This window comes from Ictalurus punctatus, chromosome 2, assembly GCF_001660625.3.
Source record: "Ictalurus punctatus breed USDA103 chromosome 2, Coco_2.0, whole genome shotgun sequence".
NCBI lineage: Eukaryota > Metazoa > Chordata > Actinopteri > Siluriformes > Ictaluridae > Ictalurus > Ictalurus punctatus.
Window position 1 is genome coordinate 32,823,324 of NC_030417.2, and position 16,424 is coordinate 32,839,747.

A 16,424-nucleotide genomic window follows, 5' to 3' on the forward strand; every position below is an offset into this window, starting at 1 on the left:
CCCTGTCCAGGGTGTACCCCGCCTTGTGCCCGATGCTCCCTGGGATTGGCTCCAGGTTCCCCGTGACCCTGAAGAAGGAGTAAGTGGTAGAAGATGGATGGATGGATGAAGGGTGACAGTTAAAACAAAAATCATAGAAAAATAGATTAATTAGTGCAAAACTGATTTACATTACACCACACGGGTGTTTTGATCAGAGCCAAGACAGAATACGAAACATTTCTGTCGCTATGACGACTTCTTTTCAAACGTATTTCAAACGTGTGTTCATTTCATTCTATATTCTATAGTCTTCAATATTCCAAGCTAGATGACATTACTAGTTGACATTACTTGACATTATGACATTACTTCTCAAAGCAAGTGAAACCTTCAGTGAGAAACTGTACTTGCTTCTTAGTGACTAGGTGAGTAAACTACTGCACACTCATGCTGAGCAGAGGGGAATGTCCAATTAGAAATGATGTCTAAGGTTAACTAAATACAAATAATACCTTGATATTTTTCCTCAAACCTTAAACAGACCGTCGAGGACATTGTTTTTAACCGTAATGTTTAACCAGAGTGACATTATAGAGAAGGTTCATGAGAGTAAATCTCACAGAGAGGTGTAAACTAACAGTAAACAGATTGACATTGTGGTCACATTGACCTCTAGTGGTGAGAGCCGGTATGGCTTTATCTCTTCTGTGTGAACCCTTCTGTTTCTGTTTGAGAGCTGGGGAAATTAGATTGAATAGCCATGTATGTGTTGCTAATTGCTAATTTCCCACAGTTTACAGGATACCTGACTGAACTCTAACAATTCACAGACAACAGACATTAGTTAGGCAAAAAAAAAAAAGAAAAAAGGGAAAGATTGAGGCCCAGTGTTTAGTCCTGAGGAACGTTATAATATGTAAGGTTGTAGTTTTTAATCCTGGACACAATTAATACAAGAAAAAGTATAAAACTGTCAAATGAATAAGATTTCTATAAGCATAGAGTCATGTAATTAGTCTGTAGCCCTAACTGAGGATTTGACTCCAGGGATGCCCAGCTACATGTATCAACCTGATCATGGCGACCTGGATGAGTTTGACATTGTGGCTTTTCCTGGCCCTCTTATGAGGTGAGAACCTCTTCTCCTCTCATATAAGATAAATCGAACATTCGTTGTAAGCAGTAATCGTCATAATCCAGTTGTGTTCCAACATCTGTTGCAGCAATAAGATGCAGATAGAGGACCTGCTGAAGTTTATAAAGTGCCAAGTAGAGGAGTGTCTCAGTCGGATTAAAGAACTTCACCAAATGGAGGCCTACTTCTTTTGGCAGATTATGGACTTGTTCTGCCGTCAGAACGGAGTAAGTGTTATAGTTCAGTACGTGTGGTGTTTAACTTTGTAAGCAAATGTGTTTTTCATGAAAGTAAAGATTCTCTGGATTATAATAAGTGCCTCAAAGAATAAATCTAGTAGCTGTGCTATTCATATTCAGTTACATCCCTAATACCTACAATGCATGTGTAACATAATGACATTTCTTATAGAACGTGATGATGGCTCAAGTCGCCACAATCCTCTTCAAGGGAGACGGCTTAATTAGGAAGAAGGTATCAAAACTTATATCACACATCTATATCAACATTTGTCTGTATATGATTGCTTTGTTTTTGCCAGACTACTGACTAAAACGACTATTTCTGCTACAGCTGAGAGGAACTGAGGACCTGAAGTACTGGTTCCTTTCTCTGGCACAACTTTTGTGCTCCTCTGCCCCAGATGATGAGTGAAGAGAAGCCGTGATTCAGATGGGAGATGATCTTGGTATGGATAAGCTCCACAGTAACCAAATTTTTTTCTGAAAATGTTGTAATCATATCCTGAACTGTTTCATGGACCCTGATCCTCACATGCATGTTTGATGGTTCATCTGCAGCCTTCAAAGGACTGACATTCGCAGCGCACATCTGCTATGTGGTGGCAAAAGTGGAGCTGGGGACACGTAGTCAATTCGAATTGATCGGATATGACAGGTATTTGTGTGTGTTTGTGTGTGTGTGTGTGTGTGTGTGTGTGTGTGTGTGTGTGTGTGTGTGTGTGTGTGTGTGTGTGCAGGATGGCCTGGGATGGACTGCCGTATTATCCAGGGTGAATCTACCATCATGTGCCCAGTGTTCCTGGAATAGGCTCTCGATCCACCACACCCCTGACCAGGATAAACAAATGAATGAATGAATGAATGAATGAATGGTCCATTTCTGATATCCCTTATGTTTGAATAGTTGAACAATTTTAATTACTTCATTTATAAATTGAGGCTGTACAGATGTGAGTGGTAAAATCTTTAATAGCAGAAACACAGTGTGGTTTACATCTATTTAGCCTTTTAATCCAAGAGCTTGCTAGATTTCTCACGTGCTTTTGCTCAAAACTAAAAAGTAATCATAATAATAATTATATTCAGCCACTAAGGAGCTGTCTGGAAGATATGATTTACCTCAGAGGATTTAAAAATAACTTCTAAATCAGAAAATCTTTCAGAAAAAAAAAAAATTGTTATATTGATATTTCATCTTCAGGTGTAAATGAAATGCTTGAGTTGATAATGGTGAAGGATTGAGGCAGCATCTAGTTGCATCTCCGGGAAATTATCATGTAAAATAAAACATAAAACCAGACATCAATATTGTTAGAAGATTTGAATACAATGTATTCATACCTGTCATGTAACAAGGAGGGAACTCTGGACTTCATTTCCCAGCAGCCACTGCACCATACTACATCACTGTCACATGACCACCTGCACCTGTATCACGTTTCTGTTTAATGAGCACTCCTATATATAGCCACTGTTTGTACTGCTTCTTCGTCCACACGTCCACGTTTAGTTTTTGCCACAGTATTTTGCCTCGTGTTATTGTGGCTTTGTATTTTGTGTTTGTTTAATGTTAGAAGATCTGCACTTGCTTCTGTATCCATCTTTGTAACATGACAATACCTGAGAGGGAAATCTGCAGATAACAAACAGAAACTCTAAATATGGTACAATGAAAGCCATTAAGACAAACAGTGATCACAAGATATTCATCATCATTGAAATCATCTGTATTAGTGTACTGACAGACTGCCACAGTGTGTGTAGGAGGGTGGTGATGCTTTAAAAACACACCTTACAGTGGAAATAAAAAGTCTAAACACTACTATTAAAATAGCAGGGTTTTATGATGTTAAAAAAAAAGAAGAAGAAAGAAACCAAGATAAATCATGTCAGATGTCAAAGCAAACAATAAATTGAAAATATATTTTAAAAAAACAAATAGAAATATTTTAGACAGACAATAAGTGTTATTCTGTTATTCTGAACAATGCACCATATAACATGGGTTTGGTGGTCTAAGCATAATAGGAGCATAACCGAACAGTAAAGAAATTCCATTGTTCATTTGATTTCTAGAGTCCACTAAGGAGGACTCTTACAAATCAAGCCCAGGGATAAAAAAAAGAAGCTAAAAATCACCCAATGGTGTGTATGAGCTGGGTACAGAAAATGGCCAGTCATCTATCGAGGATCCATGAGGATGTTCCTGCTGGACAGGAAGGGGACATGAATAAGACTGCTGCTGATGATGATTATGAATTTCTTCTGATCATTGGTAAGTGTTCCTGCTTTCTAATGCTATATGTGTAAACTTGTTTGTCTTAATGGTACAATGATGTTCACAAATCTCTTTTTCTGCTAAAAGATGACAAGGAATTCTCTGAAGAATCAGAAATGGAAGCATCTTTCTCCATCTTGGTCTCCCTGAAGCTCTAGAAAATCATGATGGAGGTTAAGATTATGAGGATGACTTTGAGCCTTTTGTTGAAAAAGACGAGCTTCCAGAGAAGAAGAAGATACAACACAGCTTCAGCCAACCACGAGGGTTTCTAACATATTTCTTATATAATTCATTACTTAGGGAAAGAAGCCATCTTCGGACATGGCACCACAAAGTAAACTTTATACCATACACAAAGTAAAGCAAAATACCGTACTTTCTATCAAGAACACAGACAAAAAGAAGCCATGATTGTGCATAGTCGTGAAAGGTGAGTAGTCATGAAATACACAATATGGCCAACAGTATGTAGTGGACACCTGACCATCTCACCCATATGTGCATTTTCAACATCCCTTTCCAGATTTAGTCCCTATTTGCTCTTATAATAACCTTTTCTACTAGATTTTGTAGCATGGCTGTGGGGATTTGCTCATTGGGGTTCACTGGGGTGCAGCTGGAGTCACAGTTCATCCCAAAGGTGTTCAGTGGGGTTGAGGTCAGGGCTCTGCACAGGATACTCGAGTTCTTCCACTCCAACCTTGGCAAATCATGTCTTCTTGGACCTTTGTGTGCCCAACTTTGTGGCAACAGTTCAGGAGTGGCCCACGTATTGGTGTGATGGTCAGGTGTCCACAAACCTTTGGCCATAGAGTATAGTTTGACTATAGAGTATAGTTTAAATCCAAATAACTTGAATAATATTAATTTGGACCTAATATATTTAAAGAGCCCCTTCTCTTTAACCAAAAACACAGCCATCTTGCCCTGATGATTTTTTCTCTAGTCTTAGCATCAGTGGGAGATGCTGTGGTAAAGCAGTCTTAAATGACATTCTGTCAAATAACAGGTTGGTGGAACAAAAACAGCATTTGAACTCACATCTGTCTGAGATGTAATACTCCTAACAGAAATCTGTGTATCTCTGGCATGAGCGTATGCAGTCATTACATCAGTAATGTTTCCCCAGACCTTTGAAAGTGATCTCCAGGATGTGCTGGTCGTTCTGCATAGCTACCTTGTGTAAGAGAATCTATTCATAACGAAGCTCAGCTTCATCAGCTCATGTACAAACAACAAAACCAAATTACTGACCACAACATACAGTGTATGAGCATTTGTCAAAAAAAAAACTTCAAAATATTCTTACCTCATGTGATGTTTAAAATATGTAGCTATAATCATTACATTCTCAAATAGCGATCATGGAATGAGATAGACATGAAAGAAAGTCTTACCAAAGCTGTACCAAATTTCTAATGAAGAACATAAAAAGATCCCCCAAAGACCTTTTCTTTTGTTTTAAAAAAAGTATTCACATCTCACAAGGGCAACTTACAGATTTAGAGCTTAATTAACAAATATCCATCCATCCATTTTCTATACCACTTATCCTACTGGGTCATGGTGAACCTGGAGCCTATCCCAGGGGGCATCGGGCACATGGCAGGAGACATCTTGGATGAGGCGCCAGTCCATCGCAGGGTACATTTAAATACGCGTTCACACACACATTCATACACTACGGACACTTTGGACATGCCAATCAGCCTACCATGCACGTCTTTGGACTGGGGAAGGAAACCGGAGTACCCGGAGGGAACCCCTGCAGCACAGGGAGAACATGCAAACTCCGCACACAGGGCCTCGGCGGGATGCAAAGCCCGGATCCTGGAGGTGTGAGGCGAACATGCTAACCACTAAGCCACCGTGCACCATGACAGTGTCATCACTGTCATCGCATCATTATGTGATAAATGTGCATACAGTATACGAAAGCGCAGTTGAATTCACAAATCTGATTGGTCAGAAGGTGTTTTTCGTATAACAGCATGGATCAGGCTGTATGAAGTATTAATGCACTTATTCTAATACATTATTGTTTCTGTAGTAATGGCTCATTCACAGGGACACTACATAATCTAAGACTAAATAATAAATGGATTTTTTTTTTTAAAAAAGAAAAAAAAAGAGCACTATTGTTTAACAAAGTAAAATGTATAATCATTGACGTGGTGACATTTTTGTTAGGAGACATTTATTCAACATTTATCAAAATAGTCTCGGTTGTAAGCGCTTTGTAACAGTCAAAGTTTTCCAGCTCAGGAAAGCAGAGAAGTTTTCCAGTTTCTAGGTTAAACAATAAGCTGAATTTTTAGAGAGAGAGAGAGAGAGAAACAGAGTGTGTGTGTGTGTGTGTGTGTGTGTGTGTGTGTGTGTGTGTGTGTGTGTGTGTGTGTGTGTGTGTGAGAGAGAGAGAGAGAGAGAGAGAGAGAGACTTTTGTGAGTGTGTTTATTGAAATTACATAAGACAGGTAGATTCTTTAAATATTTGATTTGTGGGGTTCAGCTTTCACATGTATAATGTAATTGGTTAATAAGCATTTTTATGTAATACTGCATGTATTAATAGCTAGATTTTGATATTAAAAGCGTCATTTGCATTTACACAGTGTCTCTCAGTCCCTGATACTAAACTAATAACCCATTGATAAAAAGTGTTTTTAAGCATGATGAGCTGATGGTTGGTGTAAGGTGGTGCAGCTGTTACACCTGCACAGAACATTTGAGGATTTTTCATGATTTTAAGGATTTTGATTTTGGGAACAATTATAGACATAACACATGACTCACCAAATTTGAAGGTTAATCAAGTGTGACTGGAGGTACAGCTTGGACACCATCACTAGTTCACAAGCTCACATTTGAACCTCCCCTCCCAGCATGACTGCAGCAATGACTAGTATTGAAACAAACACATTTTTGGAAATGAATGAGTATGTAAATGAACGTGTAAACTGGTGGGGAGGGGGGACGTACGACAAATATTCACATGATTATTGAACAACATTCAGAATTTGTTTTTTACAGTTGTTGGTAAACAAGGTAGACTTTACACTGACAAGATTGGCCCTTATATTCAGGCATGGCAAAGTTGATGACAGGATGGAGATATCGTGTTACACCATACACTTGTATTTTATTATTTTACCTGCACATAACACAGAACACCTAAATAATATCTCTGATTCTTTGCAAGTACCATGCATTAAATGAGCACCGGCGGTCATTTGTGGAGGATATGCAGTTATATAGGGATGCTCTACTCTTCCTGCCTGCCTTCTCATTTCGGCGGAACACGGCTGTGTCCCTGCGTGCCCTCTACTCACTGGAGGACTTCAATCATGGCCCATGGCCCATCTTCTTTCACCCGACATACCTGGCCAGCCTGGTAGAATTTTGGCGTGAAAGGGGAATTACATCATTACGCCTCAGCACTGGTATCACGATGGCCAGCCTGGCACTGGAGCTCTGCAACAATGCCCATCTGTACGGCTTCTGGCCCTTTGGAACACACCCGTACACCGGCCAGAAACTCAACAACCACTATTATGATAACCGAAGAGTAAACAAGAGAATGCATGCGATGCCAGCTGAGTTTAAAGCCTTGCTGAATCTCCATAATAAGGGTGTGGTCCATCTACAGGAGTGCACAAATTAAGCTATGTGGAATGCCCTCTATTAAACTGTTCCTCAGTTTAACCCATTCATTTTTCAGGTTAATTATTCCACTTTTTAAAAAAAATCCAAATAATAATAATAATAATAATAATAATAATAATAATAGTTGGTGCAATTTGCAAGAAAAGAACACTGAATAAGTTAAAAAAAAAAGCTGAAACAGTTACTTCTTAGTATAAAGACTTTATAAAGATGAAAAATCAGGGATAAGGTCATTTCTTTCCTAAAAGCACTGAGATAATTATAGTTGTATGATAGAGGAAACACTACTTTTATCTACTGTTTAAAGATCACACAATGGGACAATTTATAAACCCTTGCAGTTGAAAATTACTGAGTATTTCTAGTTAGTGGAAAGCAGCAGAGGTGGTAACTATGTGATTATCCATCTGCTGGTCAAATGCGAACTCCCACACTCTTAGTTCTTCAGTTATTTATTTGCATTGTTAAGGTTCTTAGTTTCCTGAAAAGGTTCTCGTTTGGACCTCTTTCTGATAGGGAAACACTCTGTTGTAGAGTTTTTACAAGGAACCTTTAAGGGTTACTCCAGAATCAACATTTAGTATGTGTAGTTATTCAAACGAGGCGCACGGCTGGAATGCTGTAAGTGTAGCAGGGCGTAATTAAGTATAACTTTACGAATAATTAGATCTTTTTGCCAGTTAATTTTTTTTCCCACATTGCCAGTGAGCTCAAGGTATTTGAATTGAAATCCTAGATCATGATACAGCACTGAGTACTGTTTTCCTTGCTGGAGCAGTCATAACTGCAGAAAATATCTGTTAGTTAGTAAGTGGATTTCTCAGATTGAAGGAGGCGTAGGCATGCACAATAGCATGGAAAGGGTCAGTATTTTTCTAGAGAGTATATACTTAACCGTGAAATACGCTAAAATAGTGCATGTGGCCGCATTTTATTACAAATGCCCTCTAATGCACTTCTTAGACAGCAACTTTGCTCAGGTCGTAGAGTGGGTTGTCTGCTACTCGTAGGGTTGGTGGTTCGATTCCCGGCCCACGTGACTCCACATGCTGAAGTGTCTTCGGGCAAGATGTTGAACTCCAAGTTGCTCCCGATGGCAAGCTCTGCTACCATTGTTGTGTGTGTGAATGAGAACCAGTGTAAAGTGCTTTGGAACCACCAAGGTTAAAAAAGCGTGATACAACTGCAGACCATTTACCATTCTTACGAGAGTTGTTTTGTGATTTGGTTAAGATGGACTTTTTAGCAGGAAGTCGACTTACACGATTCACAAATGTTTAAAAAAACAACACAGTTAGATAAACATATAATGTTACGCAATATGAAATCTCTGTTTGTTAATCATAAAATTAGTTAGGGTTATGTACTGAAATATAACGCTTTGGTTTACACACTTCTTTTTCACGGTTTGCAATTGAGCACCCATGAACAGCATCTGAATGAAAGGATTGACTGATACCAATTTGTTCTTAGTGACTCATTCAAAATGTTTGCAAGGAAAACATGTCTACTAGACATTACACCAAAATATTTTATCCACCGAAGTTTGCTACACATGTAGGCAGTTGTTGGTTATGTTAGACAACAGATTTTGGTAACACCTTTTGCAAAGTAATGAATCTTTGTTTGAATTTACAGTAAATATGTGCTTTTTTGTGCAGGCTGTTATAGTAAAGTTGGAGTAATTCATCCAACACTGGACCATATTAAACTGAGAAACTTATTTATTCATTTTACATGTTTATTAACAAAATAGCTCTGGGCATGCATTTTCATGAAATCCAAAAAAGGGGGTTTCCAAAAATGGAAATAATTGTACTTTACTGGGCATTACAGCTTGGCACATTAAGAAAAGATTTTTTTCTCTCTCTCTTTTAAGTATAACAGATATGAGAGATTCTTTTAAAAAGTCAGAAAAAGGGCAACAAGACAAGTAAGGAGAAATATTCTACAGATATCTTACATTTTAAATTCCATATCCTAATTCAGTGGAAATACAGGCACACGAATATACACTCTTAAGAGTAATCAGCGTATACAGTGCCATCAGTTGTAGTGACCCTGCTGAGAAGATGTGCTGGCCAAGCACTGTGCCAGTAGCCTTCACGCAAAGAGCAAGGAGGAAGAAATATCTTTGAGTTCATCCTGATCCAGGTCAAAGCATAAATACAGACACTGTTCCTCTGTTAACTCAGGTACAGACAGATAAAACCCCTCAACATCTGCGCATTCCTTTTGTCTTCCTGAATAGCATTTGCCCATATTCCTATGACTTCCTGAAAACCATATACTTAATTGTTCCTGTCTTACATTGATATGCTTCCTGTTTTATGTAAATATGCCCTTCCGCCTAGCCAATCAATAGTTAACCCATTGTCTCTGCTGTGTGTCAAGCATGATATTTACTCTGTTTTTCTTTGAATAAATGAGAGATCTTGCATTTTTTTTAACTTTGTGTGTCTGTGTCATTTGGTAAACTGTCTCAAGCACTCGGTGCAGGAAGTGTGTAGCGGGGCAAGGGCACTGTCTTTCTGTGTAACTTCACTTTCTCTCTTCTTAAGAATTGTAACACGAAGGTTCTCTATTCTCAATTAATTTCCTAACAGTTTTCTGAGGGCTCATTCCGGGATGGCGATTCACAAATCCTAACACCATATATTGGGCAAAATGGTGTTATAGGTGTCTTTCCTTGGAGCTCTTATAATAAAATTGCTCTAGAAATGGTTTAGTGGCCATTTCCCTACTTACTCTGTGTGTCATATGAGTGAACGCACACAGTTAAATGTCTTTTTCTGCAGCTGCAGTTGGATTTTATCCAGTATTGTTTGGATATTTGCCACCATCATAGCTTCACATTCTTTTTTTCCCCAAGTGCAAATTCAGATCTATCTCTGTACCAGTCATGTTTAATTACAAGATTTCAAGATCTAAATATATTGTGGAATATTGTCAGTCAAATGGCCGTAAAATTGCACACTTCACTTTGATTATATATGTTGTTGTTTTTTTTGTATGTATATACGTAGCTTCATACAAAAATGAGCTTCATTTTTGTTACAAAATTGAATGCAATGAAATAAACCCTACAAAAGTGTCATAACCAAAAAAAGGCATGATAAATACTGAATGGAAGTCCACATACAAAAACACCAATATTAAAAAAAAAACTGAAATATTGAAATTCAACAAACAAGCAAAATCTTTTCTATATTAATAATTTCACCCAAATTCACAATCATCGTTACAGAAAAGTATTGCTGAAATATAAAGGGTTTTGTCCTCTCCATCTCTCACGTGTAATACAGAATTTATATATGGCCTTTTCTGCACCGTTAGCATGACGGCATAGCAGCAGGATGAATCCATGCCAACAGTATTTGGTCTCCCAGAGCATTCATACTGGTGCATAAAAAGGCAACAAAAAAAATTCTTGGAATGTGGCAAAATGGAAGACTTCACACAATACACAGGCTTTTCAAGCATGAGTGCACGTGTGGGCATAAAAATGTACCAGTGACATCACAGTGACTGGATATTAGGCGCCTGTAACCCTTAGAGACTGAGTAAATATATCTGAACATGTCAATAATTACTACAGTACAAAGACAACTGTAACAAACTATACCACTCAACCGCTTTTTACCAGATCTCTGCTGCTGGTTGACGGAAATAACTACTGTTATGCAGAAGGGGGCAGTATGACGAAACAATCAGCCTTTCCACAGTTTCGTGGCTCTGTGACGGTTTTCTATGTGAAGACTCTGAGATAATAACAGGGAATGGTAGGATGTAGCATTGACCTGTTCTCTGCCGTGTCATGAGTCAATAAGCAAGAAAAAGAGCTGATGTAGGGTAAAAGAGTTCTGTGCATGCATATGTAGGCATTTCTATATACGTGTTTTTTTTTTTTTAAACAAGATCCACCCTCCGTCCTGGAAGGATAAAATGAACACAGTGTGACGTCGTTGCGGTGCGATGTCACAGCATTAGAAATCATTGTGAAATCTGACAGTGCGATCTCATTAGGGATGTACAGATCTGGTACTAATTATTGGCTTAAAACATCTGATTAGCATGGGATCAGATTTGATATATTTTCCGATTTGATCCAGTGATGTATTTTACGTCATTGACAGTTAAGTTCTGTGGAATGACACAACACAGATCTTGGACATGAACACAGACCGTACATTGTCTTAAAGCATGTCACCATAACACCTCTGGTGTTTCGCATAACTTGGCATTGCATAGCAGCCGATACCCCAAGCTCTGATGTTATATGGCAATTGGAAAATGTGGGATCGGTGCATCTATAGATGTTGTAGCTCCAGTTTGAAGAACTATTTTGGTTTGGGATTTCCTTGCAAAATCCCAGAAAGACTTGGGAGCTTCTCACACCAGTACCATCAGTATCAAAGTCCTTTTTATCAAATATGTTTCTTAAAAAAATGTTATGGCCAAGCACTGATATAGAAATGACTTAGTTCAAACAACAGGAAGACCAGAAGATCAGTCAAAAGTATACTTTCACTCATCCAGAATGCCCTGGATCATAAGGCACAAAATATATGCTATACCAATAAATATACAGTGTATACAGTATACCTAAAAACTGTATCATCTGTGCATGTGTGTGTGGGTATCTATGTAAACGGCAAGGTTTTGCAAAATGGAACTGTCTACAGATAGTCAGATCCATACAGATGGTTTGCCCTCACCAGATTTGCTACTACTGCTGCTCCCACTGCCTACTTTGCCATGTTTCAACCGATGTTTCCTCTCTTTCTGAGGAACAGTGGGGATGTTACTTTGTGGCTTATCATCATTATTATGGTTGTCATGCATCTCATTATGGCTATTGCTGGCACTGTGTTGGAGGGCATAGGCCTGAATAGCTGCCTCTAACTGGACAGCATCCTCGTTGACTGGTGGCGGCCGAGCATCACTTGCCGAAGGGAAGTTGTCCTCGTTTGATCCAAACTGCTGCTGCTCCTCTTGTGCGATGTTGGCACGGTTCTGCTTGCATGCCATCTTGGCATTGCTCAGGTCTGTGTAGGGCAGGGCTTCCGGCTTCATCACGATGTTATAGCCTGGTGGTGCAGATGGGGTGCTCCAAGTGAACGGATAACCCACGTAGTCTGCCTCCCTGACTCTGTTCCCAACATCATCCACCATTTCTCCTTCGTTGAGTGCTGGCCCGCTTACTCTGTCAGACATGCCTCCGGGCCCCAGCAGGCCCAGTTGGTATTCTTCTTCTGCTGTGGCAGCATGACGTTTTTGCAGTGCATCTTTGATAGTGCCCACTCCAAGGTGAATCATTTCCCACACGTTGAGTAACAGGCAGAGGCAGCTGACGCCATACATAATGCGCAAGAAGATGGTCTTCTCTGTTGGGCGTGAAACAAAGCAGTCCACACGGTGCGGGCAAGGCTCACCTGTACACACGAAGATGGGTGCCACATGAAAGCCATACAGCAGATACTGGCCAGCCAGGAAGGCCGCTTCCAGGGCTGAACGTGTCAGTAGCTGGAGTACATACACTCGCATCAGGCCATCGTCCCTTATGCGCCGCCGCCCATCATGCCGCTCTTTGGGCTTGGGGCGTGGTGGAACAAGCTCCCTTCGAGTGCTATCTATCTCAGGTACCTCATAGATCATTGGGTCATCCTCTCTCTCCTCCCCTGAATTCTCGTGCCCTGCTCGATGCTGACGTGCCGCAAAGTAAAGTTTCCTTGGCCTCCGATGTGTGTACCCACCTTCTGCTCCACCTCCTGCTGAATCCCCATCCCCAGTCCCTGGCACCTCCTTGGTGTGGGAGATTTTATTAGCCGCATAACCCATATAGAGAAGTGATGGCATGGCAGAGAAGATGATCTGGAAGACCCAGAACCTGACATGTGAGAGCGGTGCAAAGGAGTCATAGCAGACGTTTTCACAGCCAGGCTGGCCTGAGTTGCAAACAAACTTGCTCTGTTCGTCATAGTAGATGGACTCTCCGCCCACTGCCGTCAACACAATGCGGAATACGACCAATGCTGTCAGCCAGAGTTTCCCCACCGGTGTGGAATGATTTTGGATCTCCTCCAGCAGACGCGTCAGGAAGCTCCAGCTCATGGCGTCGGACGACAGTGTCCCAGATGGCAAAGTTCACAGACTCTACAAAAGACAAAGTGGAAAGTGAATGAACGAGAGTGCATCTTTAGTTAAACATAGCTATTGGATAAACTGCTGATGTATCAGGTTTGGTATTATTGTTAATGACATTGAAAACAATACTTTGGTCTTGCTATAAGACATGGCTTGACATTAATTATCAGTTTGTTTACTTAAAAATGTCATAGAGTTCAAATATGAGTTACAGTGCAGAAATTGCAAACAACATCACAAGTTTCTGAAAGTTTGAAATGTTTGTGAATCTGATATACACTGACATACACTTATATAGCTGCGACTGTTATTATTTAACAAGACTGGAATGGTTATAATAAGGACAATAAAATGACATGAATACATGCAGGCTTCAAATTGATCAGAACCAGCATGATGTGAGCAATGTGATAAATAGGTTACTTATATAATAGGGACAAATCAGTGCAGATCTGCAGTAGTAGATGACTTCCTGATTGAAATGAACATTGTGTTCACCTGTGTCTGTGTTCTTTTAAGCTCATATACTGATACTAAAAGTCTTACTTTGAAAGGCAGCAGGAAATCACTTTCTCTCTCTCTTTCTCTCTCTCTCACACACACAAACACACACACACACACACACACACACACACACACACACACACACACACACACACACACACACACACACACACACAGAGACCTCATACCTCTGTTAGAAAAACAGGCTTTGCCGCTGCTCAGTGCTATGTTTACAGAGTCTCTGGATTCTCTCCACTCATTTTTCAAAGCTAAATGTTTACATTTTGCCTCACAATAAAACATTTAAAGTATTGACTGCTATGGCTATATATGGACAAGTCTGAGAAATGTCAGGGTATTCAGGATACAGATATAATTTTGGTGGCGAGAGAGAGAGAGAGAGAGAGAGTGTTTGAGAAGCAGAGAGAAAGTATTGTCACTCATCTACAGTGAAGTTCCTGTATTTTAGTAACCATTACCCTCACATGCACTTAAAGTACTTGGCCTATCAGGCTGGAACAGGGAATCCTGTGGCTTTCCTAATGTCTTCTGCCGAAAGTAGAGCTTTGAATCTGAGCATGGTGCTGCCGTTCTTCCCAGTTCTTCCCTTCCAGCAGGCCCTGCTATCCCTTCACCTCTCATCTGTGTCTAAGAGTACTAGTAGTAGCAATGACGACGGCGAAAGACCTAGCAAATGATGAGTGAGTGAGTGAATCATGCATGCACACACATGAATACAGAATACAGACTTCTAAAAATACCGTTATATATGAGAACTTATGTGCTGTAATAGAAAAATAATCAATAACGGTGTGAGAAGGGTTACTTTTACCAACACAAAGTTGATTATTTTCCAGTAACAGAATGTTTTATTCCTCTTATTCCCACAGCAATTCACAAATGCTATTCACATTATAACAATTTTTAGTTGTTTTCATTCATAGGAAAGTTGGGCGATCATCCACAACACAAGTTAGTTCCTGTTATCCCTTATGTTATAGCATTTTTTTTTTCTCTCGTCAGCCTTTTGTCTTGAATTTTGTCTTGAATTTTGACTGTAACTTGGTTACAGTGAAAGCTTACTCTGGTATAAAAGACAGACACTGGAGACTCCTTTCAAAAAAATGCAATAAACAGTACCCTCCACTAATATTGGCATCCTTGGTAAATATGAGCAAATAAGGGAGTAAAACATTGTCTTTATTGTTTAATCTTTTGATCTTTTGTTAAAAAACAAAAAACAAACAAACAAAAAAAAAACAACTACTCTGCTCTCATGAATATCAAACAATTGCAAACAGAACACAGGTTTATCCAAAAATATAGTTGTCAAATCTAGGTGTGCAACAATTATTGTCACCATTTTAGTCAATACTTTGTGCTACCTCCCTTTGGCAAGATAACAGCTCTGAGTCTTCTCCTATAACGCCTGATGAGGTTGGAGAATACATGGCAAGGGATCTAAGACCGTTCCTCCATACAGAATCTCTCCAGATCCTTCAAAGGATGTCAGCATCCTCTCAGAATCTCTCCAGATCCACAGGTGTTCTATGGGGTTCAGGTCAGGGGACTGGGATGGCCATGGCAGGACCTTGATTTTGTGGTCAGTAAATCATCTTTGTGTTGATTTTGATGTATGTTTTGGATCACTGCTCTGCTGGAAGATCCAACCACGGCCCACTTTAAGCTTTCTGGCAGAGGCAGTCAGGTTTTAATTTAATATCTGTTGATATTTGATAGAGTCCATGATGTCATGTATCCTAACAAAATGTCCAGGTCCCCTCGCACAAAAACAGCCCCAAAATATTAAAGAGCCACCACCATATTTAACCATGGGCATGAGGTTTTTTAGATGAGAGTAGAGTTTTTGGGTTTTTTTTAAACCCTTCCAAACAACTGGCCTATGTGTCACCATATATTTATACCCCTGTGAAACATAAAGTCATGGCTGAACAATCCGAGTCACTCAGGTGTACTAAAAAATGTAAAACATCAATGGGAATATACTTAGAATATATCTTTTTCATATGAATTCATAGGGGGGCTAATCATTGTTGCACACCTATATTTAACAAAGATTTTTTTTTATACATAAACCTGTTCTGTGTTTGCAATTCTTTGATATCTATAAGAGCAGAGTATTTTTGTGAATTTTTTAAACAAAAGATCAAAAGGTTAAACAATAAAGACAATTTTTCACAGGCTTCTTTGCTCATATTTACCAAGGGTGCCAATATTACTGGAGGGCGCTGTATGCTATAAACACAGTGATGTATTAGAACAAGTGCAAAAATTATAAGCATTTCTGCTGGAACTTATTGTCAAAATTACTGTTAAAGAACATTAGCCAACATCTTGTGACCAATCATTACCGGGTTTAGTAGGTGTGTTGGAGCAGGGAAGTCATCAAACTCCTGATAAGACAAGATAGGACTTTATTTATTCCAGAGGGAAATATTTTTTTGCCGTT

The 16,424-nt window shown here is 39.5% G+C and overlaps 2 protein-coding genes and 1 non-coding gene across 4 annotated transcripts in view; 2 read left to right on the plus strand and 1 right to left on the minus strand.

Annotated features, from left to right (window-relative positions):
- Positions 1-1,528: 1,528 nt before the first annotated feature.
- Positions 1,529-2,201, plus strand: LOC108274213 (uncharacterized). The gene is made up of 3 exons (XR_006984215.2): positions 1,529-1,591; positions 1,691-1,805; positions 1,918-2,201. It is a non-coding gene; the product is annotated as an uncharacterized LOC108274213 (transcript).
- Positions 2,202-5,242: 3,041 nt separating this feature from the next.
- st8sia6 (ST8 alpha-N-acetyl-neuraminide alpha-2,8-sialyltransferase 6) lies at positions 5,243-7,301 on the plus strand. The gene is made up of 2 exons (XM_017485472.3): positions 5,243-5,284; positions 6,840-7,301. Exons 1-2 carry the CDS (start codon positions 5,243-5,245, stop codon positions 7,299-7,301), a joined length of 504 nt encoding a protein of 167 aa, XP_017340961.3.
- Positions 7,302-9,023: 1,722 nt separating this feature from the next.
- Positions 9,024-16,424, minus strand: part of gjc1 (gap junction protein gamma 1) — a 28,103-nt gene continuing 20,702 nt past the window's right edge. For both annotated transcript variants that reach the window (XM_017484211.3, XM_017484185.3), the window contains exon 2: positions 9,024-13,459. In XM_017484211.3, coding sequence (XP_017339700.1) covers positions 11,993-13,417 — 1,425 coding nt within the window. In that variant the 5' untranslated portion in view covers positions 13,418-13,459 and the 3' untranslated portion in view covers positions 9,024-11,992. The remainder of the gene's footprint in view (positions 13,460-16,424) is intronic.